This window comes from Littorina saxatilis, linkage group LG6 (assembly GCF_037325665.1).
Source record: "Littorina saxatilis isolate snail1 linkage group LG6, US_GU_Lsax_2.0, whole genome shotgun sequence".
NCBI lineage: Eukaryota > Metazoa > Mollusca > Gastropoda > Littorinimorpha > Littorinidae > Littorina > Littorina saxatilis.
The window spans coordinates 7,173,443-7,189,588 of NC_090250.1; the positions used below are offsets into that span (position 1 = coordinate 7,173,443).

At 44.0% G+C, this 16,146-nt stretch overlaps 1 protein-coding gene across 1 annotated transcript in view; it reads left to right on the forward strand.

Annotated features, from left to right (window-relative positions):
• The first annotated feature begins 264 nt into the window (after positions 1–264).
• Positions 265–16,146, forward strand: part of LOC138968385 (rho guanine nucleotide exchange factor 17-like) — a 40,511-nt gene continuing 24,629 nt past the window's right edge. Inside the window, exons 1-6 of the mRNA XM_070340964.1 lie at positions 265–2,097; positions 3,554–4,510; positions 10,132–10,209; positions 10,990–11,166; positions 14,806–14,922; positions 15,426–15,518. Of these exons, the coding sequence (XP_070197065.1) occupies positions 889–2,097; positions 3,554–4,510; positions 10,132–10,209; positions 10,990–11,166; positions 14,806–14,922; positions 15,426–15,518 (2,631 nt within the window). The 5' untranslated portion in view covers positions 265–888. The remainder of the gene's footprint in view (positions 2,098–3,553; positions 4,511–10,131; positions 10,210–10,989; positions 11,167–14,805; positions 14,923–15,425; positions 15,519–16,146) is intronic.

A 16,146-nucleotide genomic window follows, 5' to 3' on the forward strand; every position in this document is an offset into this window, starting at 1 on the left:
TACAGCCTAAGTTAGTGTATCTTGAAATTATGCTGATTTTTGATGTCTGAGAACTTGATTTTCTTTTGTGTCTGTATCTCATGAGTAACTATGTTTTCTGTGGCAGTTAACTTTATTGTGTATGTTGTTAGGACAGCCCCTTTAAGATGTGAAGCCGGCCAACAGACTTTTTGTTCATAACCTCTGTAAATTTACCTCCATTTTAATGCTTCCTACTTTTTAAGACCTGGTTTTCTCAGAGTTTTAGAGGTCTTAAAAGGGGGGTACCACTGTAAGTGTAACATAACAAGATGTCATCCGGTTTTCAGTGACTGATACTGATATTTTTGTGTTGCAGGTTACCCACGGACCACACTGTGACGAAACAGAAGACAGAAATTAATCAGAAGTAACAGGGGGTGCACTGTTGTGTTTGTTAGAAACAGTATCTCACAGTGGAGATGTAGAGAAACCAGTTGTTAGTAGTGTAAGGATATATAGCCTGTGTGACTTTAGGAGTGCAGTTTAGTGATTGGATTCCAGGGAAACGCTCAGCTTGCTTAGTACACGTGATTCATTGTGATCCCGAGCTCTCTGTTGTGTCACAGAGGTGTGTTTCCAATTCCTGTTCCATGAAGATCAGCTGGTCAGTGTAAATTACACTGCTGAGTGAAACTAAAAGTGACTGCTGTGCAGACAAGTCGTCAAACTATAGATCCCGGAAAGTTTTTATCTTTAAATGACATACTTGTCTTCTGATACTGATAGCTAAACAGAAGTGTTGCACACAGTTGGTGGCCTAGCACGCTTGCATCACCCATCACAATGTGGACTGAACCAAAGACTTAACAGAGTAGCAGCTCTTCTCTCTATCGGTGGTGTCCTGAGCCTGCCCAGCCTCACTGAGGGATGGAAGTGAAGGGAGACGGCGGTGAAGGGGGTGGGGATGGGGACGAGAACACCCTGTCCAGCTCCCCCCTCACCATACCCAAGTCCAGTTCCTTCTCACCCAAAGTGGCGCGCCCTAAGCTCCCCGCCTGTGCCGGCAGTCGCTCGCCCTCACGATCCAAGACAGACCCAGGGCGAGAAGAGATCAAAGCCATCCTCGAGGACATCAAGAACCTGAAGAAGATCGACTTCAAGACTTTCATACGTCCGCGCAATGTTGCTGGACAGCCGCAGCAGCAGCACGTGCAGCATCCAGGCGGTTACTCCACGCTGCCGTACCGGTCACAGTCCACCACCACCTCCCCGAGTCACTCTCCTCGCATCGGCTCTCCCACAGTGGACGACCCGCGTCTCACCCGCGACCGCTCTCGCAGTTTGAAGATGCTGACAGACCGCTTGAAGAGCAAGAGCGGCAAGCTTCTCAGTGAACACGCCTTGCAGCGAGGGCAAGGAGACAGCGCAGAGTTCATACGAGAGGGCTCCGTGCCCACAGAGTTCATGCGAGTGTCGCACGGACCCAGCCCCGAGCGCCTGTCTGTAGAGCGTCTGGACGAGGAGGAGGAAGAGGCAGCAGAGTCCCCCGAGCCGCAGAAAACAGCCGACCGCAAAACAAGCGCCAACACCATGATGAGGCTCTCCCCCCAGCACAGCGACGACGGTAGTTTAGACAGCAAGGAGGCCTATCCTCACAGTCGCCATGACACCCCGGACCCCCACCCTGGCTCTCAGCACCCGCACAGTGACAGAGAGCGGACCCCGGACAGTGATGCTCAATTAGGGGCCAGGGAGAAGTCTCCGCTCAGTGACGATGGCCTCAAAACGCCTGACGACGAAACGGGCGACCAACCCAAGATGGTTCGCGACCGCTTGCCAGAAGACGAGGGGGTAAGCGAGATCTGTGACACACCGAGGCCAATCATCAGCGCCCACACTTACCACCCCACCATCGGTCGCAACAAGAAGTTCCTCAAGCTCGTGGCCACAGCCCCTTGCCCCCAGCGCAGAACGGGGATCACTACTCTGGCCACGCTGGGCCGTGTGCAGGCCATGTACGGCAAACCGACGGGTGAGGAGGGAGCTGGGGCGGGGCCTGTGGGAGCCGCAGAGGAAACCAGCGCCCGGCCTCGCTACCAGAGACGCAGCGAAGCTGGTCCCCCCACCAGTCAGAAGGTGAAGTCTTTTTTCATAAATGTATGTCTGTTAGTGTTACTAGTGTTGGTTACTTTTTATGTTTGGAATTCTATTGAATTGTTTTGTTGAAAGGTGGCTGAGAACAGATTTTGTTGGTTTAAAAAGATTACAGTGGGTCCCCACGTTTAAGACCTCCAAAGCAGGGCGGGGATGTAGCTCAGTCAGGGCGGGGATGTAGCTCAGTCAGGGCGGGGATGTAGCTCAGTCAGGGCGGGGATGTAGCTCAGTCAGGGCGGGGATGTAGCTCAGTCAGGGCGGGGATGTAGCTCAGTCGGTAGCGCGCTGGATTTGTATCCAGTTGGCCGCTGTCAGCGTGAGTTCGTCCCCACGTTCGGCGACAGATTTATTTCTCAGAGTCAACTTTGTGTGCAGACTCTCCTCGGTGTCCGAACACCCCCGTGTGTACACGCAAGCACAAGACCAAGTGCGCACGAAAAAGATCCTGTAATCCATGTCAGAGTTCGGTGGGTTATAGAAACACGAAAATACCCAGCATGCTTCCTCCGAAAGCGGCGTATGGCTGCCTAAATGGCGGGGTAAAAACGGTCATACACGTAAAAGCCGTGGGAGTTTCAGCCCATGAACGAACAAACAAACAAGACCTCCAAACATGTAGGAAAATCAGGTTAATACAAAGGAGGGAGTCTCAAAATGGGGGTAAACTTACTGAGGAGATGATTACAGAGTCTAGAAAAACAGAGTCTTAAAAGGGAGGGAGTCTTAAATTGGGGGTTCCACTGTATATCAACATTCATCAGGCGAAACTGGAACTGTTCAGGTTGAGGCTGTTGAAATTCAAATGCTGGTAGAATAATTTAAGCAGACCAAGGTCTTTCACTGAGTGAAACTTTCAGTTGCTTTGTGATTACTTAATTGATCTTGCAGTTCCAAGCACTGAGGTGGAATCTCATTGTTGTGTTTTGTGTTGATTGAGAATCTGTGATAGCAGCTCATTAGTTAACTGAGAAAAGTCATTGCTTAATGAGGTACGATAACGATACACGCACAGCCTGGTGGTGACCTTACTACTACTAGAGTTTTTCCTCTGCTGGTAGCACGAAGTCGCCGAGACAAACTTTTGTCCCAACATTCTTTGTCATTTCCTCGGGAGACTTACATATGAAGTGATAGAACTTAACTGACACCATTATTTGCACTAATGACGTCTCCTCGAACTGCGCTTTGTTTTTGACGTCGGAGATCTTACTTGAGATGGGAGGGTCAAGAAGAGATGTCTTGGTTTGTTCAATCGATACTGAATCTCATTAACATTGTATGTAATTGTATGGTTGCAGGCTACCACCCGCTTCACCACTCATCCTCTACTGAATCTCATTAACATTGTATGTAATTGTATGGTTGCAGGCTACCACCCGCTTCACCACTCATCCTCTACTGAATCTCATTAACATTGTATGTAATTGTATGGTTGCAGGCTACCACCCGCTTCACCACTCATCCTCCACACAAGAAGGGCTCAATACGAGAGGAGGGTTCGGTGGACAGCAACGGCTTTTCGGCGCTCAAGAATTCGTCCGGTGATAGTGACGAGGAAGGGAAGCAGCAGTCTCAGACGTCCCTGGCGGACTCCCAGCTGACATCGGAGGGTGCTGATGCCCTGACCTATCAGGACGTAGTTGACAGTGTTGTGGGAGGCCCAGCCTCCGAATCCTCCGACTCGGACAAGGCGGAGCGAAAGAACGGCAAAGCGGGGAAGCAGAAGTCTCGGTCCGATCCCAACGGGGATCGCTCTCGGGAGAGCCTGGACTTTGCCCCTCACCTGGACGCGAGCCAGTCACACAGTGCCCCCATGCTAAACAAGGACGAAGAAGATGACTCAGTGATTGAAGACGATTACCGCGCGACCCGCTCTGATAACGCTCTGTCCCCGCCACCCCACGGCTTGGCGGAGGAGAGCGGCGGGGAACGGACGTCGGAAGACGAGGATAACTTGGACATGGAGGGAAGCGCGGAGAGTGGTGACGTTTTAGCACTGCCCGCCACCAGCGTGGCCTTCTGTTCAGGACCCCCTACCCCGGTCAGCCACTCCCCCACCAGCACGCTCGAGCGTCCGTCTTCTCATGCCCAGGTCACCCTCCTCACCGTCCCGTCTTCGGCCTCGGGGTTACGCAAACCCATCTCAAGGTCGGCCAGCTCGGCCAGCGTCTTGCAGAGTCGCAAGCACCTGACTGCGGGTGGCCGTGGCCTTGAGGGGCCCCGCAAATACAGCATCACGGCCGACGAGTCCATGACGCCCTCTCGCTCCGCCACGCATCTGGTGCCAGACTTCACTCCCTTGGCGGACTGCAACGCGGCCACCAGCATGCCGGTAGTGTGGAAGGACCGCCTGTCCAGCTCCGACTCTCCGGAGAGGGAGCCAGGCTTCATAAAGGTGAGTTGTGGCTTGTTTTGCTGTGGATAATCTTATTGTTTTTCATGAGTTTTTTTCTTTTCATCAAGCTCAGTCATGTCTTGGTTTGGCTGTGGACAATCTTGATGTTTTTCCTGCGGTTTTTTTTTTCATCCCGGCCAGTCATTTCTTGATTTGCTGTGGATAATCTTGTTGTTTTTCCGGAGTTTTTTTGTCATCAAGGTCAGTCATGTCTTGTTTTGCTGTGGATAATCTTGTTCTTTTTCCTGAGGTTTTTTTCTTCTTGTTCAGATAGACAAAGATGAACATTTGCAATGTTGTTCTCAATCTCAGGCATGAATGAGTCAAGTTTTTTGATCTGACGCATTGTTCTGACCCCAGGCCGGTCAATTGTCCAATAGTCTTAACAGTGACACAACAATTTGATTGCGGCCAGGACATTTAACTGCGGCCAGGATATATATATTTTTTAATCCAAGTCCGGCTGACCAATTGTTTTGTTTTATGTCTGAGAGTGGGAACAGCACTGCCTCTGTGTTGGTGCACGGTTTTTTTTCTTCTTCATCTGTTCTGCTTATGAGAATAGGGAAGTAATTAATCATCAACGGCTGTCAGAAAGGTGCACCCTTGCATGGGAGAGGTCAAGATTTATTTGGGTAAGATGTTTGTGATGTGGGCTTTTACAGTTTTATTGTCATCAATTTTACTAGAGAAGAAGGACGCAATGGCCTAGTGGATTTAGACATCAGCCTCCCAAGCGGAAGATCGCGGGTTAGAATCCCGGCCGCACCAGGTTGGTTAAAGGAGGAGATTTTTCCGATCTCCCCGGTCAACTTATGTGCAGACCTGCTAGTGCCTTAATTATCCCCCTTTGTGTGTACACACAAGCACAAGACCAAGTGCGCACGGAAAAGATCCTGTAGTAATCCATGTCAGATCTTGGTGAGTTATAGAAATACGTCATACACATAAAAACCCACTCGTGCAAAAAACACGAGTGTATGTGGGAGATTCAGCCCATGAACGCAGAAGAAGAAGAACTAGAGCAGAACTTTGGGGCATTGTAAACATTGAAACGCTCAAAACAAAGGAGCTCCAGACAGAAGCAGGCACCCAGTCACTGCATTGTTCCTACACCTGTGCCCAGAGACAACAAGAATTGTGTCGGTGTCACTAGCACAGGTCACACTAGAAGGGGACAGAAGCTGTATGCTAACTGGATTGATTTTGTCTCCCTTGTTTGTATCACTATCAGAATTTGTTGTGTCAACAGAATGGTATTTTGAATTTACGACTCTGTGTCACTGTCAGTGTCAGACACCTACTGCAGCCAGTTTAAGTTTACATGTACTTTGACGATGTAAACTTGGATCAGCTATAGTACCCCTTACCACTACCAGACACACCCACCAGCCATGGGCAAAATAATTGAAAAATGTCATCACTTAGCAACAGTAAATGAGTAATACTGAAAACTTCTGATGGTTCTGACAACAAAATACCATTCATCTTTAAAAAGTTAGATATTTCAGCTAGGAAGACGATTTTCAATTCATCTTGTATTCAGATCTTGGCATTCCAGAAAATCAACAACACTTGTTGCTTTGACTATGAGAGATGGTAAACGGACATGATTCTGTTTGTGTACTAAATCAGCATTGTTCCCAGACTGAGGACAAATAGGTCCGTTGGATCTGGATTGAAAGTATCATTAGTATGTATAGGCCCATTTGCCCTGGCTACAGAAACATTGTTCTTCTAGAAGACCTCCTAGTCCTAGTCCCAAATGTCAAAACCTTCGGATGGTCAAACCTGTAACTTGTCAGAACAGTCATAATAAGCAGAATATGCAGTCATCTGATTCTGAACATCCTCTCCCCAAAGAGAGAGAGAGAGAGAGAGAGAGAGAGAGAGAGAGAGAGAGAGAGAGAGAGAGAGAGAGAGAGAGAGAGAGAGAGGGGGGAGGGGGGGGAGGGGGGGAGAGAGAAGGAGAGAGAAAGATCATTACAAAAGAGTGTAGCAATACGCCAACAGAGCCCGAAATCTCTTTCTTTCTAGAAGATATAATGACAACGACAATTCGTTGTTTTACAAGTGTACTGGAATTAGCAGTCATCTGATTCTAAACATCCTCTTCTTAGAGAGAGAGAGAGAGAGAGAGAGAGAGAGAGAGAGAGAGAGAGAGAGAGAGAGAGAGAGAGAGAGAGAGAGAGAGAGAGAGAGAGAGATCATAACAACAACAAAAGTTTATCAGAAGGACCAGCAGGCACTTTGTTACAGCTAGAGAGGGAGGGGAGAAAGAGAGAGAGGGGGGGGGGGGGGGAGGCCCAGAGAAAGAGAGAGGGATTAAAAAAAAGTGTATCACTATCAGATTAGACCAGAAGGCAGTTTGTTATAGACTTAGAGAGAGTGAGGGTGGAGAGAGAAACAGACCCTGCAGGGCCTAGGAGGCTAGGCAGGCAGTGAGGTGAATCAAAAGCAGCAGCCCACCTGCCCTACCTGCCACTTCCTGTCTGCCAGTTCCACTATATCCTGCAGAGGATAGAAGGGGGGGGGGGGGAGGGGTGTCTATTTTTAGCGGCCAGGTATCCTCTGCAAGTAGCTGAGGCTGGAACACAGGAGGGAGAAGACAGCAGTTAGCAGCAAAGGTTGTGCGAAGAGGAGAAGAGGAAGAAGAAAGCGTGCACAGTGTTTGTGTTGCCAAACTCTGGCACCGACTGGTTTGTGCTCCCATTCTTTCCAGTAAACTTCACTTCACCCGCACGCTTCTTCTCTTCTTCGCCAAGCTGCAGTGTGTGCGCGCGCTTGTGTGTTTTTGTGTGTACTAGTGCTCTCAATTTGGCGACTTGTAACAATAAACTGCAGGGTGTTACGGGTGTTGTGCTAACATTCTTGCAATAACAGCTTCATCTCCACAAATTGAACATCGATGACTGAGATCATTTTGATAACCTGGTATGTCAGGTGCTCAGAATAGTATGATTTTTAAATTCACTAAAGATATATTTTGTGGGTGTTCATGTGAATGAAAAGTCAAGTCTTCCATGTAGGCCATGAATCTGTAACAGGCGCATGCTTTTGGATTTGAATTTTTTAGTTCAGTACAATTTTTGTTTGTCTAAAAAAATTGATTTCTGTGTACCAGATTAAAGGGAGCTTGCTCAAACAAAGTGAATATGAACCCTGAATGTTTGGGATGAAAAAAGTGCTGGGGGCCTTTTTGAGTTTTGTTTTTGTGGAAGACTGGAAAGTTGCCTTGGATAACTAGTGCATTCAATCTAACAGTAAATGAGTAATTGTGCTAAAGGTGAGTCTGCCTATCAATCTAAAGCTTGGACAACAGAATGATTATGAAAGAAGGTTTGAGAGGCAAAGAAGTCACAGAAAATACCCACCTCTACCCTCTCATTATACCCCCCCCCCCCCCCTCTTTTCCCCCTACAAAACATACACACACATGCACAAATGCACATATGAGTGGATTTTTGGGAACAACGAGTTTTAGTCATTATTTTTTAATTTGGCAATGTGCATTCATGGGGATATTTCTGATCAGTATACAAATTATGACTTGCATGTGAATTTGTATACAGATATTTGGTCAGTGAATATAAAAACTCACCTGTGCCATTGAGACTTGAACAATTCTTTCTGGGACTCTTCAGCAACAGGGTGAATGATTTCCTTGCAAGAAAATGAGCTGCACAGTACAGAAAATAATGCAGCAGGCGTTTTCTTTTCAGTGAAGGAAACTGGGATTTAATGCTGTAGCGTCATCTAGTCGACACCTTGACGTCGTCTTGGAAATAGAGAGAACTAGAGTTTCTGGAGAGACAAAACAATTTTTTTTTAAATTATGAAATACTCAAATAGTGTTTATATTCGTTCCTGATATGGTTGGAAAGATGCATTGCCAATCGTATCTAAGAGAATATTTTTCATGGAGAATGATTTACTTAGTTAGTCTAAATCTCTAAAACATCCAAATCGCAAAGAATCAAGTTACGCCAAATTTCCATGACAACATCAATCTGTACAAAATCATTAAATGGTACAAGCAGCTACTGATCTAGACAGGTCAGAGAAAAACGATATCAGCTCTCATACCTGTGTCTCATTTATCACACAGAGATGGGACAGGTGTGTAGCAATGAAAAATGTCTGTGCAGCATTTGGGGGTGTTGGTATACTAGACTGTGTTTTTTGTCACAATGCAGTGTTTCTTAACGTTGTTGCAAGTACAGTTGAACTTATCCATGAGCAAGAATTGTCTTATTGATTTGTTCATGCAGTTTGGTTGTTTGTTTGATTACATTTTTCATTTCCCACTGTTCTTTTTATGTTTGTGTTGTAAAACTTGTAGCAAGGACTAGCTGTTTACCTAACACTTATAATATTATTAACAACCCTTATTCCCCCCTGTGCTTCTTTCTCTCTGTAAACGTGTAGGGCTAGTTATTTTTCGGTAACTTACCCAACAACCAAAATCACTTACCCAACAACGGGCCTGAATCCTTGATAGCTCACAGGTTGATGAGTTAGACTTTGAGGGAACTACTTTAGCGATTGAAAAGTTCCGAACGCTCCAGTGTACGAAATATACATCTCTAGACCAAACAATACAAACATACTGCATTTAAACTGGCAACTACAGGCTTGAGCACATTAATCTCCATATAGAATCCATGAGTTTGGTTGTTATCTAAATCCAAATCTAACGATCAGTGCCGAGAGACTCGCTTCAGATCTCTTATGAGTGCACGCAAACTACCAAGGCAAGTAACTCTCGTACGACAAGAGTAGTTCCCCTTCCAAATTTTCTGAACTGAGTTGCTTGGACAAAAGACTGCAATCTGACGGTTAGTTTTCGACAATATTTCATTTTATAAACAGATCACACGGAACCAAATGCACACATCGCATCAATTTGAAGAACATACAGCGGTTTCATACACTATTTTGCCCCAGAAAACTGAACTTCATGCAGTTTTTAACGTTGGAACACAGGTGCAAAACTTCATCTGCTTGTCCCATTCGAAGAAAGAACATTTCCTAAGCGATACCAAAACATGAACAGAACACACACTATCTGCCTTTACCGCCACAGCAGAATAACAACATAACTGTGTACTTGATTTTAGTCCAAAACAGGGAAGCTGACAAGAAGTGTTAACAGAATTGATTGATTTTCCCTGAACTATACAACCGCGCATTATTCAATCGCCTGCGCAGGTAGACTGGTTGAGTGATTTGGATTCGATCAAACTTTCGCACAAAAACTCCTCTTTTCTTTGAATAACTGAAGAAAGGAGGAATAAAGAGGTTACATACCTCGTCTCAGTGATTATTAAAAATAATGGTCTCAGTTCGCGGTCATGAAAAAGCTTGCTGAAGCTTGCATTTTTCATGATCCGCTAACTTCGACCATTATTTTTAATAATCACTGAGACTCGGCATGTAACCTCTACTTCCGTATAAATGGTTTTTGTGTTTTGTTCTCTCTCTCTTGTAGTTGGAACCATAGTGTGAATTTAAGATCCTTTTTAGACAGTCATGTACTTTCACCGTGGTGTCATTTAAATGTCTTAGTTCAGTCATTTTGGTGACAGTATTTGTAACTGTCTGCTGTTTTTTCTCCCCAGGACAAGCGGTACCATATAGTGGAGGAACTGTATAGAAACGAGAGAGAATATGTCGAAGCATTACGGGTTCTTAAAGAGGTAAGCGTTGCTAGATTTATAACTTTGTGTCTGGTCTTTCTGGTCTGTCTGTCTGCATGTCTGTCTCACTTTTTATTGTGGTCAAAATGTTGGCCTTGTGGTTAGGCCAAACAAAAAAATAGGTCTGTTTACGGTAACCCGACCGACCCTAGTTTTTTCGCGCGACCCTAGACTTTTTTTTGGCATTTGGGAAAAGAAAAAAAAGAAAAAAAATCTTGTTTTTTGGGCAAAATAACGTAAAAATATGGTTTTTTGGGAAAAAAAAAATATGAAAAAAAATCCCGACCTATCGACCCTATTTTTTTGGCCTATGTTACCGTAAACAGACCTATTTTTTTTTTGGCCTTATGTATTCAATCATCATGTCAGTTACTTTTCATGTCAGGTAGTTTTTCATAATGTTTGTTGAAATTTGAACTCTAGATAAAATTGTTCATGGTTTGAAAGCTAGCTTTTAAAACTGGTGTATCGTCTAATAAATAGGGGCTGATTTATGTAGAGAAGGGCTCATTTTCTATGTACATGTACATACAAACCGGTTACAAGCTCAAGGTGTGATTTGTTGGTGGGTTACTGTGTGTGTGTGTGTGTGTGTGTGTGTGTGTGTGTGTGTGTGTGTGTGCGTGCCTGCATGTGTGTGCACGCCTGCGTGCATATGTGCAAGTGTCTGCTGTGCGTGAGTGTGTGTGTGTGTGTGTGTACACAAGAATGCACTTCCATATTTAGTATTTTTCTGTATCTGATGATCCATTGATCCGCACCGTTTTCTTTGCTGCACAGAAATACATGACACCGCTGAAAAACTCCAACAATGTAGAAGATGCCATTGTAGACAACATTTTCTACATGATTCCGGAGATTCTGATGCACCACTCGGTTTACCTGGACCTGCTGGACAAAGTCTGGAAGAACTGGGATTCCAAATCTTCCACCGTCGGCAACCTTATCCTAGCTATAGTAAGTACAGCCCCTTTAAATGGTACCTCGTTGCATGTGTGTTGGTGTTCCGTTTGTCTGGAAAATACAGTAGCACCCCCCCCCCCCCCCCCACCTTCAAGACCCTTCGATTTAGTAAGTACAGCTCTTTTGTATGGCACCTCGCTGCATGTGCATTGGTTCTGTTTTTAGGGAAAAAACAGTGGAAGTACAGTGGAACCCTCCTTAAAAACCCTCCGATTTAAGACTCCTGATCAGTTTGCTTTCAAGGAGAAGTTCGTGTAAAGAAGTTTTCTCAATTGGCAATTTATAGAATTGATAATAATTAAACATCCTGGTTTTGGTAACATGACTGACCCTATTTTATGCTGCCATCCCAATAACTAATTTTCAACTGGAAAAAAAAGAAAAGAAACAAGTGAGATGTACACACACACCCCCACACCCCCCCCCCCAAAAGTGGAAAAAAACGCACACACTAATAATCAAAAAAACAAAAACAAGAAAAAGCTTGGCATACTTGAATTTCACATTATTTTGGCAATGAAACCACAACTGTTCATTTGGTAAATGGTTGCTTTACCATTAGGAATTGACATGATAAACATTATTTTTCTAATGTGAAAAGAAAGAGAAAACGAAACCAAAACCAAAAACATTCTTTCAATCTCTAGAAGGGGTCAGCCCTTGGACACTTCATGACTGAATTTATATGTTTGGCTAGTTAGTGAAGGCACCAGCAAAGGCTCGTGGGAATAATTATATTCTGTACTGAATGACTCTGGTCGCACACATTTAGCATCTGTGGTGCTGACATTTTTATTATCACAGTTAATTTTGGCAGGTCTCTCTTTAAGATGCCAGGGTTTTTCAGCCTGCAATGCATAATTCCAAGTTGGGCATGATTTAGTGTTTCTTGGTGTGGCACTTATGGGCTTTTTTTCATTCATATTTGGAGTGAAAGCTGAGGGCAGCATCAAGTTAGACCTCAATCACTATCTCAAATTCGCCGGTATTTTGTGCTGGAGGCTTATCTGAAGAAAATGTTGCAACTGCAAGACAAGAACTAAGAAGAATTTGTCATTACTATGAAAAATGGGTATTCTTGTTGGTATAATTTAGAAAATACCAATGTCTGTTGCTTGTCCCAGAGCATTTAAGGTTTGATAAAGCAGAGCTGCCAACGGCTACGCTTTAAACGTAGCATGCTACGTTTTAAGACAAATTGCTACGCTAAGCTTAGAATTGCTAGGCTCTAACAAATATTCACAAGCATGCAATAGTTTGCCCTTTCTTGTGAGTCCTGGTACTCCTTTCTGATTCTCACTCTGTGTAGCGGTCAGAATTTGCGTCATTAAACATGGTCCACACTGAAAGTGGCACTGCAGACACTCTCTGTTGGCCATTATGTTTCTTTTTTCTTTTATTATTGTTTTACAATTACACACACGCGCACATGCATGCACATATACGCATATGCACGCATCAAGTAGAAGAGAGAATAGCCGAATTAGAAATGACCAGCTCTAAGACCAATTAAGTCATGCTTTTAGATGCACGGTCAGATTAGTGGGGTTGAGTGTTTTACAACAGATATTTTAGTACAGAAAATGAGATGTATTTCCCTCACACCCACACGCATGCATACACACACATCAGCAGATGGGGGAGAGGGGGGGGGGGGGGGGAGGCAGCAGCTAGCAAACCTAGCTGTTACATTTAACCACCTTGGGGAAATCTGATACACAAATAAAACAAAAACAAGAAGAAAGAAAACCTAGTCAATCTGGAAGAAGAATAAACAGCAGCAACAACAACAACACTCTTTTAAACAGTTAACATCACTCTGTTAGGTATGTCTGTACAGGCATTTTATTGAATGTTCAGACTGTTTCAGTTAACATCACTCTGTTAGGTAAGTCTGTACAGGCATTTTATTGAATGTTCAGACTGTTTCAGTTAACATCACTCTGTTAGGTAAGTCTGTACAGGCATTTTATTGAATGTTCAGACTGTTTCTGTTAACATCACTCTGTTAGGTAAGTCTGTACAGGCATTTTATTGAATGTTCAGACTGTTTCAGTTAACATCACTCTGTTAGGTAAGTCTGTACAGGCATTTTATTGAATGTTCAGACTGTTTCAGTTAACATCACTCTGTTAGGTAAGTCTGTACAGGCATTTTATTGAATGTTCAGACTGTTTCTGTAACTTCACACCCTGTCTGCTACTGTCTGCTACAGATACTCGTGGAGCTGTCATGTTTGACAATGTGATGTATTGGCATGTTTGGCAGAGTGTGCAGAAAATAGAATTCTTAGTCTTGTGTCGGTGCCAATCTTATTGTGGCCATTGAGAGTGTATTAGTATAACAGTACAGTGGAACCCCTTTTTAAAGACCTAACAATCTGAGAAAATCTGGTCTTAAAAAGAAGAGTCTTAAAAGGGAGGTAAATTAACGGAGGTTATGAACAGAAAGTCTGAGAAAACAAGGTCTTAAAAAGGACGGAGTCTTAAATTTGGGGGTCTTAAAAGGGGGTTCCACTGTACCAGCTTTTCTTACATACAGGTGTGTAGGGCAAAGTTGAACAAATCAGGGAATCACAATTCGTGCCGATGGCAATGGCTGTCTAGCCACCTCGAGAATGCCACTTGGTTACCCCCTTGTCTATTGATCAGCGGATATTGTGCACGGCAACGTGTTAGAAAAAAAGGGGGAATTCCTGGACTTCCTGCATGGTGCCGTCCTGAGTTATGCTACTTGCTTTACCTCACCTCTGTGTGTGTGTGTTTGTTTGCGTGCGTGCATCATGCATGTGTGTGTGTGTGTACACATGTGTGCGTCATGTGTGTGTGCGTACGTGTGTGTGTGTGTGTGTACTCGTATGTGTGTGTGTGCGTGTGTGTGTGCATGCGTGTGTGTACGTGCATGCGCATGGGTGCGCTGAGACAGTGGTAACAGTAGCAGCTTCTAGCTGTTGTTTTCTCAATATTTTTTGGCGGCACGAATTTGATGCATTTCACAGCCTCTGTATACCAGAGAATACTGATGATAGTAAATAGATCAGTGCTCTACATCCAGTGCTGAGAAGGGAGGGAGAGATCAGACTAGTTTGGCTCTTTGACAGCAGAAGGAGACATTGCTCTCTCTGGCTCTAGTGCAGAGGGGAAGGTTTGTACTTCAGGTTTCTGTGACTCAGGGCAAACTTTGGTTCATGTTTATGATGACACTGAAGGTGAAGCTCTCATGGTGGTGGCACTTTTTCCAAGGTTAGGTGAACTCTGCCTGCAGGGTGGTAGCAATTCTGTCTTTCTGTTATTGAACAGGGTACGGTGAGAAAGAGAGATGAAGCTTTTCAGGGTCACAGAGGAGTTGCTTGGATTTGGTGACTTGTGGAAAGTGTTTGTAACCTATCAAATAGTGTGTCAGGCTGACATGACAGTGTCTGTAACGTACCAAATAGTGTGTCAGACTGACACGACAGTGTCTGTAACGTACCAAATAGTGTGTCAGACTGACATGACAGTGTCTGTAACGTATCAAATAGTGTGTCAGACTGACATGACAGTGTCTGTAACGTATCAAATAGTGTGTCAAACTGACATGACAGTGTCTCGCTGTGTTTTAAACGTGTTCTATTTCTGTTTTCTTCTTTTTCAGTTTTCCAAGCAGACAATCCTTGAAAGTTACCTGTCATTTGTGGAGAACTACAACACGTCAGGAAAGGTCATAGAAAATGCTCTCACCACCAAGTCTTCCATGCAGAAATTCATTGAGGTTTGTGGCTTAATTATTTTCACTTGTGCTCAAAACTGCACATGTTTTTGCTCTTTTTAGCTGCATGTTTTCATTTAAAACTTTACATTTTTGTTAAGCTGATGAAACATTTGACTGTTATTTTGAGTAACTTGGTTATGAAAAAATGAAAGTTGAAATGGAAAAAAAAAATTGTTTATTGAAACTATACTGCATGAACTTGAAAAACACTGTCAATGATTTTACTTGGGATGGAATGTCCTCGCAGCGTTAAACCTGTTGGTGTTATTTTTTTTTTATCAGTTTTTTATGCTTTACCACATCCCAAAAAGATTTTATGTCAAGTTTTTATGGTAACATTCACAGTGAAACGCTTTCCAAGACCCTGCTTGTTATGGATAGCTGTGCACCTTTTCTCCTCTCAGTAATAGTATTAACTTTTTGTGATCATTTCTTTATGTTATACCACATATTATACTATGTCATGTTTTCATCATGTCATGTTTCTATGGTAACGTTGACAGCAATGTCAGAGGGAGAGTGGCAGCAAGCTTTCTATGAAAGATCTGATCGTGCGGCCTATTCAGCGCATTCCTCGCTACGAGCTTTTGATACAGGTTAGTGCTAGTAAACTGTCTTTCTTGAGCTTCTTTGCGGGGCGGGGATATAGCTCAGTCGGTAGCGCGCTGGATTTGTATCCAGTTGGCCGCTGTCAGCGTGAGTTCGTCCCCACGTTCGCCGAGAGATTTATTTCTCAGAGTCAACTTTGTGTGCAGACTCTCCTCGGTGTCCTAACACCCCCGTGTGTACACGCAAGCACAAGACCAAGTGCGCACGAAAAAGATCCTGTAATCCATGTCAGAGTTCGGTGGGTTATAGAAACACGAAAATACCCAGCATGCTTCCCCCGAAAGCGGCGTATGGCTGCCTAAATGGCGGGGTAAAAACGGTCATACACGTAAAATTCCACTCGTGCAAAAAACACGTAGTGTACGTGGGAGTTTCAGCCCACGAACGCAGAAGAAGAAGAAGAAGAGCATCTTTGCAGTGGTAGTTCGAAGGTAAAGAAATCCCAAAACAAAAAGACTGCCAACGTTTCAAAATTCAGAATAAAAAAACAAGAAAAATATGTTGTTGGAACGTTTAATTATTTACAAAACAAAACGTTACTTTCACAGATATTTTGACCCAGCAGTATTTTAACTGCTAATTTAAACACTAATTATACAGAAAAATACCTTATCT